At 42.5% G+C, this 21064-nt stretch overlaps 1 protein-coding gene across 31 annotated transcripts in view; it reads right to left on the bottom strand.

Moving 5' to 3' along the window:
- Positions 1 to 21064, bottom strand: part of ERC2 (ELKS/RAB6-interacting/CAST family member 2) — a 904903-nt gene that overhangs the window by 173424 nt on the left and 710415 nt on the right. For all 31 annotated transcript variants that reach the window (XR_011526912.1, XR_011526913.1, XR_011526902.1 and 28 more), the window contains one exon: positions 13580 to 13714. Coding sequence is in view for 16 of the 31 variants with exons in the window: in XM_070574931.1 (XP_070431032.1) it covers positions 13580 to 13714 (135 nt within the window). In the remaining 15 variants the exon portion in view is untranslated. The remainder of the gene's footprint in view (positions 1 to 13579; positions 13715 to 21064) is intronic.

The following is a 21064-nucleotide window of genomic DNA, read 5'->3' as shown; positions in this document are numbered from 1 at the left end:
GGCCCACAAAGGGATAAGGAGCCCCACTTGACATAAGGCAATCAAGTGATTTCCACAGTTTGAATCAGACAACTCAGTATGAATTTGCACTTGACAGTTTAGATAGGAATATTCTGGCAAAAATAAGGTACAATTGATCATTAATCTGGGTCTTCTCCTATAAATTTACCTGTGTTTATTTATCACCACACAGTCTAATAATTGCTCCTGGCAATAAACCTGCCTCTCCCCTACATAACTTGAGATATATATATATTTACATTCATTAAACTTTCAGCTCCTGGAGAAAAGCAAAGCTGATGTCCCTTTTCATGCTAATGAAGAAGGAGAGTCTACAACCTGGGAACCTCAGGTATCCACAATAGATTTCAAGGGGTCTAATAACCCCTTGAAATTCAATGCAGAACATTGGGGTATGTGTGTAAGCATATTTCTCCGGATGGAGGCCCTAGCTTTCATCATAAGGTTCTTGACTCCCAAAGTCACTGCTGGAGGAAAACTCCAGGCACAGAGAGATGCTGTGATTTGCTAGTCACAAAACAAAATAGGAGGATTTCCCTAAAATGCAGCCCACAGCCCCTGCTGACTGCTGCTAAATGGCTGTAAAATCACTTTCCTTGCAGAATGGTTTATTTCATTTTTCATTTAAAACCCAATAGCATGTATACATTCAGTTTGTTTCAAATCCATTCAAAGAGGGCTTTAAATTTTAAAAAAGAAGAAAGAAAATAGAAAAGCCACTGCCACCAAAATCTACCACTATTTTCTTAACAGTGAAATGTGGTCTAATGCAAATCACTTTCAGCAAATTAAATATATTAAAAAGTGGTAATTAATTATGATTGAAACAGACAGGAATTGTAGCTTGAAAATACACACTGCCAATATCACTACTGTGCCTCGTCCACCATAGGAATAAAAAGGAGCTCCCAGATGTCGAGGGTTATTAAAAACCAGATGTTGAGATCGACGTCTTGTATGCTGGTGAATAAAGTAAAGAAATATGACAGTCCAACATAAACTTTGCTAACATTTAACATGGCAGAAATGTGGGTAAATTCCTTTAGTGAACTCAGAATATTACGCATTTTTTTCAAGATTTTAGTTTCTAAAGTTTAAAGTTTTTAAAAGAAAATAGAAAGGGAAGTGGTGGCCATTTCTGGTGTCTCTAATCTTCAAAGCTTAAACATGAATTGACCCTAATCACCAAGTGATCTGGGTCAGAGTGAGTGTCTGCTTGGGGAATAAAAAGCAAAAATGCAGGAGCTAACCAGAGAGGGAGCTCCAAGTATTTCCAAAGGTTCACAGCTGTTCACCTCCTGCGCCGCCTGCATCTCTGTATGCAAATATTAATTTGTTCAGCAACCTTACCACACCGAAATGTAAATTTGGGGACCAAAAAATAAGAAACACATAAATATCACTTGATCCTTAACTTCATGCCAACTTATTTAGAAATACTTGGAGTTTTCAAATACATCTATCAGGCCTAGGAGACTCTCTCCAAAGCTCCTGTGCAGTGGCCTGTCTGGAGGCTGCTGGGTGTTTGTTCCCTTGTGTGTCCCTCGTGTGTGATTCCCCATGCCAGGAGTTGACAAAATATCTGGATGGGAAGGAAGCCTCTGGCCCATCAGTCATCCATGAGCTTTTGTCCACAGCATCTGAGGATGGGAATGTCCAAGGCGGGCTGAAGCCCAGAGCACAGTGACCACAAATCACAGCAAATTGTGAAGCGCGGGGAGGCCCAACTATCAAATAACCTCAGGATGTATCTACAGCTCCAGAGACGCTATGAGGCCTTGATGGAAGTCCTGCAGTCTCAGATGCTGGGTCCTAATGGGATTCTCTAAATACCGAGATAAAACAGAATTCCTCACCGGATGGGCCACTCACGGGGCTATGCTGATGACAAGATCTAAGGGCAAAGGGACTGAGTCATCGCTGACAAGACAGGAGACTTGCTGTTCTGGGGGGCATTTATTAGCCCCAGAAGGAAGCTCTGGGAAGGAACTCCATAATCTGACATGATAAACGGCCCAGGGTAAACCTTTAATTGGTCTTTATTTTGAAGTATTAAGCAGGCAAGCCCCAGCCCATCACTGGAGGATATTTTTTTTTTTTTTTAATTTTTAAAACACCTGCAATTCTCTGAGTTAAGATAGTGGGCTTTTTTCTTGAAATCGGAGGACAAGGTCCCTAATGGGGATCTTACTGTCACATCTGTCCTAGCTGGAAGTGAGAGTGAAATTATGGAAGTGTCACCTTCAAATAAGCCCGCAGCCTCTGTGGGAACTCCGTTGGCTGTCTCTGCAGGGAAGGTCAACCCAGCTTCCTTGTGGGAAGGGATGCAAGGAGATCGTCCTGGTTATCACAGGGTCTGGTGCGGCCTCTCACCAGACCCACCCTTACCCCTACTTCAGTTCACGGCTTTTCTGACACTTTTTGAAAACTTCAAGCCCCAGGACTCTGCAAACGTTGGCTACACAAGCCACAAACGCAGGACCATTGCGTGGGGTTTATGATGCACCCTGTCCCTGGGTTTGATCAAAGCAGCTTCTCTTGGCATTTCCAACTGCAGGCTTGGACAGAGCCAGGAAACACAGACACGTATAAAGGATAACAATGGGCGTGGGTCTGGAAAACAGGGACACTGAGTCTCCTCAGGGCACTAGCAAGTTTTCTCGCAGGGTCAAGTCTGAACCTTCCCTCTGGAGACCTGCCCTTCAGTCTTTCACCACTGCTGCCTCCAGCCATGCTTAGCCCTTGCATGGACATCTTTGTTTAGGTGATGAGGTCAGGAACGGCTGCAAACTCTTAACACGATTTGTATTTGGCACAGCTTGTGGGGTCCATTTGTAGACTAGTTCTCCCAAAGATTAGGGAAGTCCTATCCAGGTTCAGGTACCTGCTTCACACTCTGTTTAAAGAAAAATGTTAGCTTATTTCTGACCTGGGCTAGGGATGAGCACCTGCGCCAAGTTAGAGAGGGTGTGACAGCTTTCTGAGTCTCACCACAGCCCCACGACACAGGTGTCTGGAGGCTTCTTGTGCAGATGTGGAAAAGACGGCTCAGAGATAAAGGTCAAGTAGCTTGCCAAAGGACACCTGGCCCGGAGCTGTGGAGCCAGGGTCAAATTCCAGTCTGTCGGACGTCAAAGGTGTACCCTTCTGACATGTGAGCTGTGAAGCCACAGAAAGAAGAGCTCATTTTGACCCCAGAGGGTGTTTGTTGCTTCTGCTTAGCTCAGCTCTGAAGTACTTTGGACTTTCACTGCCCTCTTTCCAAGCTGTTGAAGGTCCCGGTTGGAGGTGGATGGTACAGCTTAGGTTGGGTCTCTGGTTCTCAGAAGAAACAGAATCTCATGTGCAACAGCATGTGTCCCTTATGTGGGCACATCATCAGCACCGAGACAAATTTCAAAGTCCCTGAGGAAAAAGGCAGCACCTTCACTCCCTTCGAATCACCTCACAATGTCTCAAATTTGGGAACTTAAAAATATTTCCAAATGAGTAAGTACATAGGGCTCAGTTCTTGCTTTGCTGAATGACTCGACTCCTCTGAGAGAGAACACTGCCTGGATTCCAGAGTTCCTTCACGTTGCCAAGATTGTGTTTACTTGTTTCTCTCCAGAATGGCTCCTTCCTCCTTCTCACGTGGCATCCCCAGTTTATTCTTCTAACCCCAGTTGGTGAAAGCTGACCATCACTGGCTGTGGGGGATCACGATGGGAGACGTCTACATTTTAAAAGACACACTAGGTTGTTTCTCAAGGGAGAGACAGAAACTGGAAGCCTGGGCAGCCTGGGGTGGTCCTTAGCAAGTTCACCTCACGGGGACACCCTGCAGCAGGGCAGCTATCTGCGTCCTCTTTGCCAAGCCATTGAGAACATTACGGAGGCTGGGGGTAGGGGTGCTTTCTCCTTCACTTCTAATGCAGCATCTTCAGGCATTTAATTTTTTGCACCATCATTGTAGGGAGACTTAAGGAAACCAGTTTTCTATTCCTTCAAGCAAAAGTAATTCTGACAAACCAGTCTTTGGTACATGGCGCCAACTCCCTCAGCTGCAAGACATGAGATACCCAGCTGAAGATGGAAATGCTGGAAGGCTCTGCGTTGGCCAACAATATTGTTTTGGAGCCCAAAGTCAACATCTGCTAAAAGCTGAGCCATTGCCAGATAGCCATAAAAAACGGGTGGGGGTGGAGACAGGCTTTATTTTTGCTCCCTCGTCCATCAGTCATTAATGCTTGGCTTTGTTAATACAGTGAAAATTGTGTTTTTAACATGATTCTGGTTCTGCCATTTCCTGGCTAGTGGGCAACCAATCCCCTAGCCTCTTGACTCTTCGTTTTCTCAGTTTCCTCAAAAAGAAAATGGGATCATATCCTGACCCTGACACTTCATAGGGTTGCTGCGTGAATTAACTTGGAGAATGTAAATTAAACCACTTTGTAGACGTTACAAACATATACAGATATAACTGGGCACATCATCCCTGTTGGTAGCATTTCAAAGTTTGTTATTATTACAACAAATTATTTGATACTGCACAAACGCCAAAGGCAAAAGGGTGTGTGTGAAAAGGATCTGATGGTATCTAAAACTGTCCTTAGATATTTTAGCATCTCTGGGCTGTCCAAAGCTAGAGTTTACTAAGATCATTAATATACAGATGTTGCAACACTTTTTAAAATGCTACTGCTCTGTAAGTAAGGTAGTTTTGAGAATTTGTGTGTGTGCAGTGTGTGTCTAAAGGACGTTTCTGATTCTCTCCTTTGCTGTCCCGTTATCTCAGAGTGCCACAAGTGCCTGCAGTGTGCAAGTCCAACACGATCCTTATTACCTCACTTCAAGAAAAAAAGAGAGCCAACAGTGTTTAGCAAGGGAAAATGGATTTCGTTCTTCCAGACGTTTCAAGGTTGGCCACCCCCTTTCAATGGGGGAGCTGAAGTGCTGCCTCTTAGACAAATGTGGCTGGATTAAAGCAGCAAGCTGAACAGGAATCCCCCCTCCAATGTTGCCAAGATGAGTTACATCTACAGACCGGGGAGTGCAGGCTGTGTCTGAAAACCCCTGTTGACTCAAAAGACACTGCAACAAATCTCTTAATGAAACTCTAAGACTGCAAACAAAGTTTAAAACTAAGAGGAATCAGTAAAAGGGGGGCGGGGGGGGGGTGGACTTTACTCAAAATAGAGTAAGACTGAAATCTTCAATAGGCTCAAAGCTCCTTGAAGGAAAAGTCCTTTTCTCCCAGGAGGATCCTGATGCCTTAAGCAGCTCTGCCTTTTTCCCAGACATGAAGACCCTATCTGGCAGGGTGGACCAGACCGTGCCCTCATGTGCTTACATGTGGGGAATTAACATCACACCCAGATTAAAGAGCTTTGTTAGGAACCTGTTCATCTGCAGAGCCAGCTTCCCCGGTTGTGTCGCCCCGCCTCCCTTTCTCTCCTGTGGCTTGCACTGGTTGGGTGAGCATGTAACTGCTAGTAGAGGAAGGAGCAGTTAAATCCCTCCCACGACAACAGTTCAGACGTTCCTCCTCTTTTCGTTCCTCACCTGGGGCCTGAGAGAGAGCCAGGGCAGGGTGACTCCAGAGCTTCTGCTCTTAAAAGTAAGAGGGCAAACAAACAAACTGCCACCTTTATTTCCCGATGGTGAGAAATCACATATTCCTTCTGCCTCTCATTTTAGTAGCTTTGGGGATATTTGGTAGTCTTTGAGGGATAAAGAAAAAAGTGACATCTGAACCATCTTTTTATTTCATGTACATTTTATTTTTATGTATTGAGTTTTAAACACAGCATCTTCCAATCTACTTGTGATAAAAGGAGTATCAGAAAAGAGCCAAGTAATCGCAAGAAAAAAAAATTGTAACTATATGTGGTGATGAATGTTAACTTATTCTGGTAATCACTTCACAATATACACATATATCAAATCATTTTGTATGCCTAAAACTAATACAACGTTAAATGTCAATTATATCTCAATTTTTAATAATTAACTAATTAAGGGGTAAAAAGGCAAGTGACTCACAAGATTTATTTCAAAATGCATTCCAGCATATCTTTGGCTCTAATTCTGAAAGGCCTGGCCCAAGAGTGGGAACAGCTGAAATCTCTGAACCCTTCTCCCATCCAATAAACATCAGCCCAACAAGAGGTTTCTTCACGGGCTTTTGAATCTGAAGGCTTCATCCCTACATGAAGCCAAAACCCAGGGCTTCTTCCAAGAAGTGGGCCATGAAATTAGATTTGCAATGCAAAAAACCCTCTCACTCGGGCAAGCTGCAGGCATGCTAGCTTGGATGGGAAACTTATATTAAAAGCCTAAGACATGTAACTTTTCTTATTAGGTTACTGTCATGGGGAACTAAAAATTTCTGTGTTTTTGGCTGTTCTGAAACTATACTTTAGTAAGCTCTGATACGTGGTAGTTAATTTTTCTTCTATGTAGGAAACATAAAAACGTATTTACACACACATATATATGTATATATAATGTATATTCAAACATGCACTCAGGGGAAGTAAGGGAGAGAAATTTCTAGTTAAACATGATCTTGAGAAATTCTTCCATATGTGGAAAAGTCCTCAGCTCGTCTGACATATAGCGATACACACATATATACACAAAGGACACTATGTATACATTTATCCCACGTTCATTTAACCTCAAAACATAAAATAAATTCTTTTTTTTTCCTCCCTAAGCAAAAGCTAGGAATAACAACTCTATATACAGAATCCATCTTCTGGGGGCAATGGAGCAAGTTAAACCCCCCGTCTGTTTGTTCGAATTCAAAGGGCTGCACTTTGGCTAATCTGTTGGGGAAAGTGCAAGGAGAGCAGGGCATTAATCACAAGCCCGTCCAGCGTTTCACGGAGAGGGGCGAGGGCGAGTGGGGAACCTGGGGCCTCGAGTTGGCTTTCTGAGCAGTAACAGGGCCCCGGAGGGGCTGCTGTGACCCTGCATTCTCCTGGTGGACAGTGAGACTCCACCGGCTCCTACTGACCAAACATAAAATGCTGCCTCCTGTCACCTGCCTCCAGCCACCACCTCAATGAGTGCCTGATTGTAGAGATGGCTGGAAATTCCCCTCCCATGGGAATGCTCTGCAGGACACTCCTGATTCTATCTGAGCCCAGGTACCCAAGGCTCAGGTGTGTGCAGCATGGACGGAGGTGGGAAGGTGAGAGGTCAAGAACGCTGTTTTTATTTTCTGAGCTAGCTCTACCTTACGGCTCTTTTGCCTGTAAGAAGAGTGGAGGGGGGACATGTTTTGGGACCAAAAATCTCAAAATCAAGGTAGCAAGTGTTACAGCTTCTTTGAAGTAGAGCACAGATGCAGTCAGCATGGGTGGGATCATTGGATGATATCTTAAAATACAGTCTGTATATCTGTCCTATGACCACTAGTTTGAAGAGATGGCCAAATTGAAGTCTGGATTCTTTAGTTATTTGATAGCTTATAGGAAAATGATACGTAGCTCAACCAGAAATCTATAGAAGTTTTTACTGGAAAATGGAAGAGGACATTCAGTGCTCTGAAATGTGTCTAGTGGTACAAACTCATGTCTCGCTGAGAGCCAACATGTGCCAGGACCACAGACTAACAAGGAGCAACAGACAAAGGACAAATGATCATTATTTACATCTGTAGACAGATTCTGGAAATTGCCGAGTGGAGTGGGTAATATTTAGGACTAGGGCAATCAGTTTTCTAGGAATAGATTAGTAGAGTGGACATCCTAAAGCAAAGGATGCAAAATGGAAAACTCAGCTTCTGTCACAGTAAGGTCACTATCTGAAAGTAATCCCAGAACCCTGGCTGCTCTGATGGCATCCCCTGGCCATCGTCTACTTTGCTCTGGGGGCCTGGTTTGTCCAGACCCTGTGTATGCAGAGGCTCATGAGTGAGTGAGCAATGGAATGTTGGTACTGGCCATCCGCTGCCAAGGGCCCTCTGTAACCTAGAGCAATTCCCCTCCCTCTCTGTGCCATGGTCTCCACTCCTTGAGCATCTCACTCTGGTGATTCCATGGCAGTGGAAGAATTGTAGGAAGCCACATTTTCCTTGCACAGGGACAGCAGGAATAGAGAAGAATAAAGAGGAACAGGTGAAATGGGGGAAAATGAAAGGAATAAAGCCACAAAACAGAAGAATGGAAATAAAGACAATGAAAGTTGGGACAAATAGAACTGATGAGATGACATTTTAATTCAACTTTGGAAAAAAAATCAAAATAGGATAAAGTTTACTACACTTCAATGGGAAAGGGAACAGCACATTTACATTCTAGAAAAAGTTGATATTATAGCCATGCAACTATATTTAATATATATGGTTGCATAAATACATCCACACTGACATCCAAAGAGGTTTGCCACCAACGTACAACACTCTGAGACTCAGGCCCTCATCTTGGGCCTGTTGATTTTCAGGCGTGTGACTCTGGATAATTAACAACCTCTCTGAGCTCCAGTTTCTTTATCTGTCTCATGGGGATACTTTCATCTGCCCTTCCCATTTTTCAAAAGTACTATGGCAACAACTCATTCAACAAAGATTATCCAGTGCATACTGTGGGTCAGACAGGTGTGAATGTGCTTTGCAATATGCAGCACAGACTATGAATATAACATAAAATTCAACCAAATTTTTCCATAGTCAATTTAATAAGTATTATGCCTTCATGCTCCTGGACTCTGTAGCCCTCCTTTAGAAGCAGGATTTCTATAAGTAAAATGTGAAATTTAAAATTTAAATGGGATCTGAAAGGCTTCAAGGCAGTCAAAATTCCTTGAGCTTTCCAACTCTTGTGAGTGAGCATTTCCATTCAAAGAAGGAGGGAGAGAGAGGAGAGGTAAGTTCTAGAAAGTGGCCACATATTCTGGAGTTTCTGGTCCAAAAATGTTTAGGCTTTTGCCATTTAGGTCCTTACAAATTAGAATCAGAGTGGCAGATGCTTTAACAAACGGAAGTGCATTTTGCACAAAAAAGCAGTGAGATCCAGGTCCTTAAAGACCCAAGACCCAGACTCAAAAATGTGAGTCCTGAATGCCCGTGGGCAGCCTGAACAAGGCCTGGCATTTTGAGTTGGCTGGAGTGTAGACCTCACTCTGATACTGTGCTTTTTTTTTTTTTTTTTTTAATCCACGGGGTTAATTCATACCTGGGAGCAATTGGAAGGACTTGTCTCAGGAAAATCTGACTTTTCCTGGGACAATAAAAATCATGTGATGTCTGGAAATATAAGTTAAAAGACTTGACATCCTTGATGCTACTTAAAGAAAATAAACGATACTGATGACAACAGATAGAGAGGGCATTTAGGAGAAGTTGAATTACCACTTAGCTTTTCTAAAATCAGTTTTGGTGACTTCACTACAAATAAAATCACTAATGAGTCTCCAGCATGTTCCATTTATTCTTTGGTCTTCATTGTTTCACAAAGCTCACCAGCAGCCTGTGTCATAGGAATTATTTGTTGTCTACTCTTGTGCCCACATCTTGGATTGAAAGATTTCCTAAGGTATTTCTGGGATTTGTCTGTATGTTCTACTTGGATATATTCAACGGCTATGTCCATCCTGAAGGTCACAGGCCACCAACTATTAACTGCCCCTTTCTCCAGTAGGGGTCTAGGCTGTTGGACTGCCAGGCCCCACTGACTTCTCTTACGTGTTCTCCAAATCCTCTCTTCCCTTCATCACATTCATTTTCAACCCATGAGGGGTTGCGTATTTACGATTATCCTTGCTTTTGGATCCTCATCCTTATAATGGCTCCCTTAGTTCAGATCTATTGGGTTTTGGTGGGATAACCATTCTCAGATGCTATAGGCTTTAAAAAGTTATCCCAAGAAATGAATGAAAGAGGCACTCCCATTTTCTGCTACGCAAAGCATGCAGGAACTTGCCTCAGAACTCTACATTCTGATGAAAAACACTGCTAGCAACGGGATCAGCTATGTTTTAAACTGGGTAGCCCCTTTCTTCACCTGATACTCTGAGAACAGTATTTCTCAGAGCACAGATGTTACTAGAAAAGAAAAAAAGATTCTATGATCAAATAAGTCTGGGAAATGCTGGATTAAATAAAATTGGAGAGCTTTCTTTCTTATATGACTTTTTAGATCCTTTGATCTGCTAATTGCACCAAGACTCTCCAAGATTGAGTTATAATATGCAGCACTTTCCCAAAATTCTTTGCCCACTGAATCTCTGTTTCAAGACTTTCCTCAGGGGACTAATGTTCTAAAAGTTACTTTAGGAAATGTTAGTCTAGACTTATAACTCTTGGATTCAGTTTCTTCTGAGGAGAAAACAGAAATCATAGAGAAGGAGAGAGGGACAGGGAAGAAACGGAAAAAGAATCTAATTCTGCAAGTACCTGGCAATACTTTAACTGAATTTCCTAAGGAAAAATGAGTTTCTCTGGAAAAGTAGAAAAGTGACTGATTTTTTAAAATATTTCTTTGTTTTCCCGTGTTCTGATCTCTTAATAAAGCTCAAGAGGCAACATCGACATTTTGTAGCTCCTCTTGCAAAAGACATTGTTGGTCAACCCTCAGGGCTACAGGAAAGTTAGGCTTGGAAGGTTCATGGGAAGGGAATCAGGAATCCCTTGGAAAAGACCTTTCCCCATGAAGTCAGTCCAGTTAACATGGGTACATTATAGACACGTACTTTGAATCTCATCCAAATCAATCCATTATTCGGACTCTAATGTTATCACATACTGATACAAGGCTGTCACTTTCTCCTACGAAGTAGTTTCACTCCACACACATTAGTATGTATGCTTAAATAATTATTTGTAGAGTTTGTAATCAATTGGGAAAGATTTCCCATACTTTCGATGACTGTTACATTTTGGACTTAGATTTATTACAATGCATATATTGATATAAAAGTTGTTGGTGATTATGAATTTCAAATCTCCAGTACAGGGGAGGGCATCATTGTCCTACACCTGGAAGACCTTGTCAAAAAGGCCAACCAGCCCAGGGGATCTAGCCATCTCCATCACTAGAGTCAACCTACTCATACCAGAGCTCCTTGCTTAACTCTCCTTCTCTAATCAAAAGAATGCAGCAAGAGAGCCTTATAGCCTTGCTGATTCCAGTTTAAAACCACAAAATTATCCCTCTGGTTTAGGGTATTTCTCTTTCACAATGAACCACACTGCAGAGTAAGATCCTAAGTCCATATGGGCCCCTAATTAAGTTATAACTATCTTTTATTTGTCTTGTTTTGATTGACATGATCTAGAAAAGAACTGAACAAGACATCAGATGACCTAGATTTTTGTCCTAGGACTAGAAAGCAAACTCCTTGTAGGTAGGTGTTCTGTCTTGTCCATCATGCTCTTCCCAAGCCCAGCATAGTGGCTGGCATGGAATATGTGCTCCAATTAGTACTAGCTGTGTGAGCAAATCACCAGCAGCAGGACTCTAGTCAGTTCACCCTCTTCCTCTAAGGGCCTGGACTTCTCATCTGTAGAAGGGAATGAGGCTATCTGCCTCTATGTCCATGAGTTGCCTGGAGTGGTCACTGAGATGAAGGATGTAAAATTGGAAGGCCATCACCATACTCTCAACAGTAGCAATGAGAAAGGTCTATCAGAAGGCTTTACGGCGTCTTAGCCAGACACTCCTCAAGGAACTGGAAGGCGACGCCCCCTGAGCAATGATTTCTGCCCTATGACAACCTCTAGTGTCAGTGGACAAACACTGGAGGGTCAGCCAAATAGGCAAGTACTCTAGTTTGTGATTAAAGATCTCTGCAAAGTAGCAGGAGACTTATTTGTGAGAAAGATCATTCACAAGGCAGGTAAGTTTGATCTTGTGCCCAGTTTCTAGCAGGACATATTAGCATATGTGTCTCTGTGATGAAACAAGCCAGTTTGCTATCTCAGCAAGTCCTTGTGTGACCCACTCTCCCAATTTAGCTCCAAATTCTTCCTTCTACCCCATACCACTCTCTGTTCCTGTCTCTCTGGGGAAAAGCCAGGGTGGCCTTCCAGCACCAAAAAAACCAAACACCCCTCACAAGAGAAGGTCAAGGAGCAAAGGGCAGTGTATCAAAGATCAGGGACTATGAATGAGAATGAGGAGATTTAGTTAGCAGGATGCCAGGTACAATAGGGCAGAGGAGTGCAGGGAGGTGGTGATGGTAGTGAGGGATGAGAATTGAATAAATAAAACCAAATCAAACCAGTACCACAGACATCCAAGATAATGACATAAAATTAATCTCTCTCTCCACTTTGCTGATTTCCAAATTGAGAACCATTTTTAAGAGCTAATAACATGAACTGGTACCCTTCTGCACTTGGCTTCAGAAATCAAGATTTCTGTGTGAACACCTTCTACAGTGTTGAGGTCTCTGAGGGCAAATGTTTCTGGGTACAAGGGTAGAGCCAAGCTGGGGTCAAGTGTCAGGGGCCCTCCTGTTTGGAGCTACCTCACTGCACAGCCCCAGGGAGCACTTCTTACATTATGTACTATATAAATGGCTCCCCCTGGAGTTGTACTTCTGGTAAAACATCTTGGGGACTCGGAATCTTAACTTCCTTGGGATGCTAGTCACATGAGGTGAAAAGGAAACAGAGCCATTTGAAAAAAAGTTTTAGGAGCATAATAAGAACCCCTTCCTCCAGCAAACAATTAAACCCCTCTTCACATAGGTAATTCCAATAAGCCCTCCCCTTACATATCAAGAAATATATAACAAAGGCATTCACACTTATCCAGATGATTATATCCCATTACCTATGGCCCCATCCCTCTTGAAATTTATTGTATAAGTTACATTAGGATCTTACACAAAAAAGTCATAATACAATAAAGGAGGAAATCCTGCTAATATTGACTATATTATCCTGCTGGTTTGCATTTAGTTTCACAATTTCCAAGAAATTCACCTTCAAGAGTTTTAATACTAAACACTATAAATAGTTTTCGCATTTGGTGGGTGAATGCAAATATCACTGGAAATCACAGGAGGTTTGTGTTTTTGCCGATCCACCTTTTCACTTGCTCTCCTTAGTCAAGGGAGAAGATAGGGTCCAAATCAAATAAACCAGACTCCTTGACTTCACTGACTAAAATGTAAGCAAAACTGATTTCTCCTCATGTTGTTTTGCCTGACTATTAATTTGCATCACTAAGGAATTTTCTAGGAAAGTGCTCAGCAAACTCAAAGCTTCTCTGGTTGCCAAGCTCATGGAAACAAAGTGCTTTCTCTTAACTTGAGAGAGACATTCCAAAGTAACCCACCATTAGATACTGAGCCAGCGATAGACTACATATCTATGAAAGAAGAAAGGAGGGGAGGAAAGAAAATGCATAACATAAACAAGAACAGACAAAACCTTAAAGAGGAAAGAGAAAGGAAAACATTTAGATTCCTTGAGTGATGGAAATAAATACCAAAGCTATTAGTTTCAGTTCAAAGAACGTATCACTTTATGCTGTTTATTATTTCTTGAGGATTATTTATTTTATCTTAAAATATCCAAAGGGTAAAAGGGGTCCTGGAGGTAAGCGGCAATGAAACTGACCTGGTCGGGAGAAGGCCTGTGATTGGAATGTTGCGACCTCCCAGGAGATCGGTGGTGGTGATGATGGTGGTGGTGGTGGTAATGGTGGTGGTCCTCATCGTAGTTGTCTGCCATCAGCTTCATTCTGTTCTGGGTCTGTGCAGAACAAAAACCAAAGAAGATTCCATCAGGAGCTAGAGGACGAGCCAAAGAGACTCAGGGAATAATTACAACACCTATAGGGCTCCCTTCATTCCTAATTCAGAAGTTTTCATGTTTGGTCAAACTGAAACTTAATAATGAATGCACCATGCCATTAGCTTTGGTGAAAGGGGATCTGCCACATCCTTGAAGCTATTGTGCTCTCAGATCTACACTGGTAGCTCTTAGTGTACTGCCCCCATGTGATTTAAAAGGGAAGAAATGAACACATCCTAAGGTGCTTAAGCTTGTAATCACAAACTGCCAACAATCACATCCTACACTCTGGAGCAAGCGAGAGAAGGAAGCCCTGAATGAAAAGATGGCAAAGCGCTGAGTGGAGACACAGAACTACAGACAAACAATGGTCTCGCGAGACAAGGCAACGAAATCCACTCAAAGCTGCCAAATGCAAAAATACCAGTGGAGATGGTTTGTTGCTATGATGACTTCTGGCGAAAGAGCTGTCTATGGAGATTTTAATTGATATTGTTCTTTGAAGAAATTGAGCAAAAGGAGCAAAGACAATGGAGAAGAACTGACTACTCTAATTTAAATCCCGCTATGTTTGTCACATGAGGCAACTAGGTGTCGTGGTTAAACCCTCTGGGCCATAGAACTGTATTGTTTTATTACACAGAGCAAGAAACAGACCAGCGATGAATTGACCTAACAGGGTCACAGAACCTAGAAAAATGCCTAAAGACCACAGAAAAAGGCAGATAAAAATATCCAGCCCAGAAAGCCAGGAAATGTGGAGCCTACAAGTATGAGTTAGGAGATAAGACTGTCTGGATTCAAGTCCTACTCCACCTCTTTGCTGGTTATGTGGTCTTCTGAGAGTTAACTATTTCTAAGCTTCAATTTCCTCAACTCTAACAAGGGAGCAATGATGCCCTCCCTCCGTGCCATCGCTGTGAGGAGCAAGTGATATGACAGACTTCAAGTGTCGGTTCAGGACCTGACACACAATGGGCTCACAAGTCAAATGCTGTCATTACTATTATTGTTGTTGTTATTTACTGTAAGAAACTTCTCCTTCTTAATACATGCTGTTTACCTTGCCTGCAAGGCCTCCCCCAGCCGCCTTCCCTTCCCTCTAACTTCTGTGTCTGGCTAACTCACAGTCTTTTCCTGACTCTACCCTTGAGGCTGGCTGACATGTGACGCTTGCTTAGCCTCGCTCCATGACCACGGATTTATCTGTTCATCTGTCAGTAGACTTGGGGCTGTTTCTTTCATTTGCTTCTCCCCAGAATCTAGCATGGGGCCTAGCAGATGTTGATACACTAAGCACGTTGCTGCAATAAGTGACTGAAGGAAAGAAGGGGCCATGATTTTGAGGGATGCTGCCATTGTGGAGGCGAGCTGCACTTTTGTTTTCAGCCAGGGAAGGTCATTGAGAGTTGAGGACACATCTTGAGTTGCCATAACAATCCCACTGGTGGCTTGAGATGACAACAAGCCATCAGCACTTTAAGAGAGCTGGAAGTCAGGGGCTGGCAGAGCCTCTGGTCAGTTGGAATTTTATTATGTAACATAAATAATACTCTGATAATAATTTTGGACCTAACATAGCGTATCCTTACAGTATTTTTCACATAGTCAAACTTATTCTGAAGACTTTCCTGGGAAAAATTATTACTATTCTCATTTGCAGCTAGAAAATCAAGGCATAGATTTCAGGCCCCAGAATCTCTTCCTTGACATAGAACATAGAGATTTTCTGGGTCTTCCAATTCTCCAATCTCTAGGCTTTTCTCTTTGCCATGCTACTAGCAAAAAAGGCAAGCAGCTAAACAGGTAGAAATAGCTTTCCCATAAATGCTTCGGTTCTCTTAAGTTTTGGAAACACCTCACAACCCAATTCTACCTGCCAGAGGATGTCTCAATGATTGACTCACTCCATTTTAAAAAATGTGTACAATACTTGAGGCCCCAGAGTGACTGTAAAAAAAATGCATGTATATGGATGAAAATAATAAAAATAGAGGGAAAGATCCACCTAAAAATGAAATAAAACATCCCAGGCAACCTTTGGCAGCTGATAGCATTTCCATCCTTCACTTGTCCACTTAAAGTGTCAGAAGACCCAACGAAGAAGTTATGCCTTGTGAAAGAGAGCAGGTCAGTGGAGCTGTTGCTGACCAAGTACTGAGACTCCCCTTCTTCAGTCTGCCCTTGAATATGAGATTCTGAAATTCAGTGTTCACACCTAAAATTCCAGTATTGTCAGGAGCCTGTACTTTTGAACTCGTGAACTAATAAATCTGGAATTGTTTCTTCTAATAGAATTCTGAGAGCCTGAAGGGAGCTGTAAGATCTGCTGTCATCAAGAAGGAAGGGACTCACCCAGGAATGAACGATGAAGCCTAAATGAACAAATAAGAACTCTGCTATTGTAAACATCATAACGTCCTTATCCTTTGGGGAAGCTCCTGTGATTTTATGAGATTATTTTCTTACCAGCGACAAGCCTAAAGTTCCCTACCTTTGAACTGTATCCCATAAAAGAATGTACAAGCTAAACAAGATGCTATATGCAGTCCTAAATGTGTCTGCTGAAATGAGGTGTTGGAGAGTAGGCATGTCATGGGATAAAGACTGTAAATGAATGATGTCATCTTTCCAATTTGGTGCTGAAATATAAATAAACCACATTGTTCATGTGAATACCAGATCTGGGGGAAATGTACACAGAGCAATTGGGAGCGGAAGAGGCTTCTTTTGATTAGTCTGGGCTGGAAGAGAAGAGTGTGAAACGGAGATGAAAAATGAGAGTTTGGCCTGATACTCTAGACCAGTTTTATTTATCTTGCTTGTAACATATCCCCTAAACTGTGACCGATTTCTTACAGGCTGGTTGCTAGTTTTCCCTTCTATAAAAACGTTTGACCAATCCTGCTCGCTTAATCGTCAGTTGATCTCTTCTAATTTTTTTTTTTAAGTCTACAATACCTATCCCCATCTCTGCCCAATTATATTGGTTTCCTAACACACCAAGAATGGTCTGGAAGGACAGGAAGCCATGAATAAGACTCCCTAAAGGTTGATGGAAGAAAAAGTGCAGAAAATTGGAACAAGGATTGGAGCAAGGATACTATTTGTTCAAATCACTCCAGACATGTTTACCAGGTGATTCCACGTGTAATGGCTCATATCCCTGTAGCCATCAGATACACAAGGTGCCCACCACAAAGCCTTAAACAGCAAATCCTCTGGGCAGTCATAACTGAAATCCCAGGAAAACTAATATCGAGTTGGAGAGGGATGGCTTTCCACAGCGCTGCACTGGGGAACTCGTGGACTCACTTAGCAATTCACTGAAGCCCATTTTTATTTCCTTTTCAGTGTCTACCAAACTGCTGACCTGACACTTTCACCTTTGGCTAACCGTGTTATATTCATTTTACTATATTATGTCATGACTGCTGAGGCAAATCTAATCAGATTTCATTTTCTACTTCCTCTTTCTTCCAGGCGCCACCTTATTTCTCTAGGGCAATAGGCTCCCAACAGCTCTCCTGCTGCACTCTTGCCTCCCATTGAACACAATCCACAGCCTGAGTGACATCAGACCCCTGCAAGTCCCTGGCTTCAAGTTCCTCAGAGGCTCTCTACTGCCCTCAGGAAAATAGCCCCTGCTCCTCCACACTTTGCAGGCTCCTGAGAGGTAACTGCTGTCCCCCTCCGAGTCTCATGTCTCATCCCCCCCGCCCTCTCCCTGGCCCTGGGACATGCTGCTCTCTGTTCCTGTCATGTCCTTCATCGTCTTCCCCTCTACCTGAACTATACCCATTAGTTCCTCTGGTCTTAGCTTCAATAACATTACCTCCAGAAATGCCTTCCCTAAGCCCACCTTAGAAGGATTTAAGTGCTCTTCCACTGCCTTCCCCAGAATCCTGTACCCAGCCCCAGCCCCAGCCCCGTTCCATCACAGCACTTACCTCAATGAATGGTAAATAATCATGTGATTTCTTGGCTTTCTGCACCACTAGGTTGAAATTCTCTTGAGGGAAGCATTATATCTGAATTACCTTTATACTCACCATATAGCACAGAATCTGGTATATAAGTAGTAAGTAAATGTGTGTTGAATAAATGTATGACTGTATGAAGGAATGCGTAGAAAAGGTATAGGCTACTTTGGAACAGATGAAAGGGAAAAATACACAACCGGCGTCTGTGATGAGTCAGTTGAATACATAATTCTTCAGGTGGTAGTTTAACTCCTCCTGTTGAGTACTTGCTCTTGCTTGTTGTTCTTGCGAGTAGGGAGAGCAGGATAAATGTATAGTTTTGGAGCTGTTGGAAAAAGTCAAACCGATCTTCTTCAAGAAATACTCCATTCCTTAGTAAAATGGACCCAGTGAAATACCTCACCATGTCCCCAGTTACTCACCTCATTAAGAATAGAGGGTGTTTGGGTGTTATGAGGTTCATTTCCTTACTATCCCCTAGCTTTTGGAAGAGCAAGGGCCCTTAGAATACTTTTGTGAGCACCAGAAGTCAACCATGGAAAACCGAAACTTTATCCATTAACTAAAATCCCTGATGAACACCATCTGTGAAAAGGTGCCATATACTTCGTCTCTCTTGACATTTCTGAAGAGTTTATCCAAGGAGCTCTTGAAACAAAACGAAAATCCTTGATTGACTAGTAATAGACTCAATAGCTTAATGGCAATATGTAGCTATAAAAGTGTAATATTAAAACTGCCTTTAAAAATATTTTAGCAAGGTGGCAATAACGAACTATGCTTTGATCAGTCATCTGGATCAAGTTAACAATAAAACCTTCATGAATATGGTTTAAATAAGAAAAAAATATACTAAGATTTGTTGCTATGGGATATGGAGATAATACCATACAATAGCAATTATACTTTCTTCTACCAGGTTTTCCTTTCTTCCTCTTTCCCGCCAGACAAATCCAAAATAGTTCAGCACTCTTCTACTGGTCCTGTTTCTGCCAAATCAGAGCAAGGTCAACAGTTCTTGTCTCCAAGGAAAAGATGGAGAAACTAGATAACAACTGGACAGTGAGGAGAAGAGAGATTTCCTGAACATTCACCAGGACCACGTGGCAATGAATCATAACCAAGTGGGGTCTAGGTTCCAATGCTCAGGTCAATATTGAAGGACAAAACAAAGCAGGAGGATGAAGAAGCCATTAGGAGAATATGCCACATTGGGGAACCTTATGGGAGTAAGTAAGAATCAGTGATGGGAAGGCTTCTACTCTGGATATTGTACAGAAATTCATTCAACACTTACCAAAGTTTTGCAATCACAAAGACAAGTACGATTATGTGCCAGGATAAAGGTTTGACCAGTATACTTTCATTGAATCCTTGCTCTTGAGATAGCTACTCTTATGAGCGCTCTTTTACAGATGAGGAAACCAAGTCCATAATAGCTCAGCTAGTGAGTGGAGGAACAGGACTTAAACCCAGGTTTCTGACTCCAGAGTCCTATGGTAGTGATATGAAGGGTAAGGTTCCAGGCCAGATGCAGGAGACAAAGCAAAGACAAATAAGACATGAGGAATCAGGGGACTGACTATATAACAGAAAATGGGAAAGAAAACAAGAGAGAAGAGACAGGTTTACACGAATGTCCAGAAGCAGGAGAAATCCCCTCTAGCTAAGATGCCCCTTGAGCTAAGAATTGAAAGTGGGCGTGGATATGGGTATACAGAAGGGTGGGCTGGGGAGATTTCATGGTAAACTCACCCCCTAATCACCTTGAGAGGAAAAATAGGTTAATGAGGGGATCTGAAACCCATGACATGAGGTGTGTATGCATGTGTGTGTACGTGTATGTGTATGTGTGTGTGTGTGTACGTGTATGTGTATGTGTGTGTGTGTATCGCTTTCCTCATTCCTTTATTGGATGTGGAGAAAACAGGAAACATATTTGAGATCATAATTCACTATCTTATTTCTCAGAAGAACTTATCAACTTGGGGCATTCTTGAAGGAATTTAAGACAGAGCCACAGACATACGTTCACACGTGTCAAACTATGGCATCTCTGGGAAAATGGGCTGGGCTCTGGGCATCTATCTATTTACAAATATCTGCACAATCCACCGCTACAGCATCAGTCTTGCCTTGAAAACTGGTGTGAACTCCCCCAACTCATTCAGCTGATCAGTCCTTCCTGCCATTCATCTGCAGCCAAACAGAACACTGATGAGACTCTCTCTCCCAACCTTCTGAAGGCATCTCCCTCAGTCCTTATTTATAGACAGAAAATTAGTAGGTCACCATGGAGGGTTTGGCTGCTATTTTTGTATCTACTCATTAAGTATCTTTCATATTTTATTTTTAATTGTTATAGAGAATGTCAGTGCCCCTCCCATATCCTCTTGTTCCACCCTGGAGGTCACTTGCAGCTTGGATGGACAGTCCTGGCTGAGCTTCTGGCTTCCCACCTCAAGCCCCTGCACCTCTCTTTGTCTGAGGTATTCTTCTGGCCACAGGAGCAAGTTTGGCCTGGGAACAGGGCAGACCAGAAATGCTGGGGATCTCATACCCTTAGAACAACCTTCGATCTATGTGGTAGGGAGATGATGGATAAATAACCAGCATATTGGCTCCTTAGTGGGACAACACTATGGTGCGTTCAAGAATCTCTCAGTAGGTCTCCAGTAGGATGCAGCCCTGGTTGACAATAGTGGGACACCAACCATTAATGCACCTTTATTGGCCTTTTCACTTCCCTGTCTCACTTTTCCATTTTCTCACCATGTACTTCTTGGGATCATGTTCCAAATAAACTACCTGCACCAAATCTTTGTCTCTGTTTTTGTGGGAATTCCAGCAAAGACCCTGTTGAATGATTAACAAGTCTGTATCTAACTCTGGCACAGGACTAACGTTCCTGTGACTACGAGGCCTTTCCATAGCCAGGTCTGGAGATTTCTCATCACCTAGGGAGATAGATATCTCACTTTCCTTAGGGAAGTAACGTACGCCTGGTACTAATTCTATTTCTGCCAAATATTCACTCTGAGACTCAGACTGAATCACTTTTCCATGAGTCTCAGTTCCTATATGTATAAAATAAGTGAGATAGGGAAGAATGTCTTCAGCACGAACCAAACTCCACATGGACAGATGCTGATCTGCTGTTCTTATTCCTAATGGCACTTTCATGCAGTTTTTCTTCTAAAATCAGGGAAGCGAAATTATTCTGGTAAACTACTTCGTGCTGCCACCTTAGGAACCTGAGGAAGTCCCAAGAGGTTATAGACAATGATTGTAGCTGGGAACATCATCACCTCCATTCTATTACCAG

The sequence above is a fragment of the Equus przewalskii genome, chromosome 15 (genome assembly GCF_037783145.1).
Source record: "Equus przewalskii isolate Varuska chromosome 15, EquPr2, whole genome shotgun sequence".
NCBI classification, from domain to species: domain Eukaryota; kingdom Metazoa; phylum Chordata; class Mammalia; order Perissodactyla; family Equidae; genus Equus; species Equus przewalskii.
This window is presented reverse-complemented; position numbering and strand designations above follow the sequence as displayed.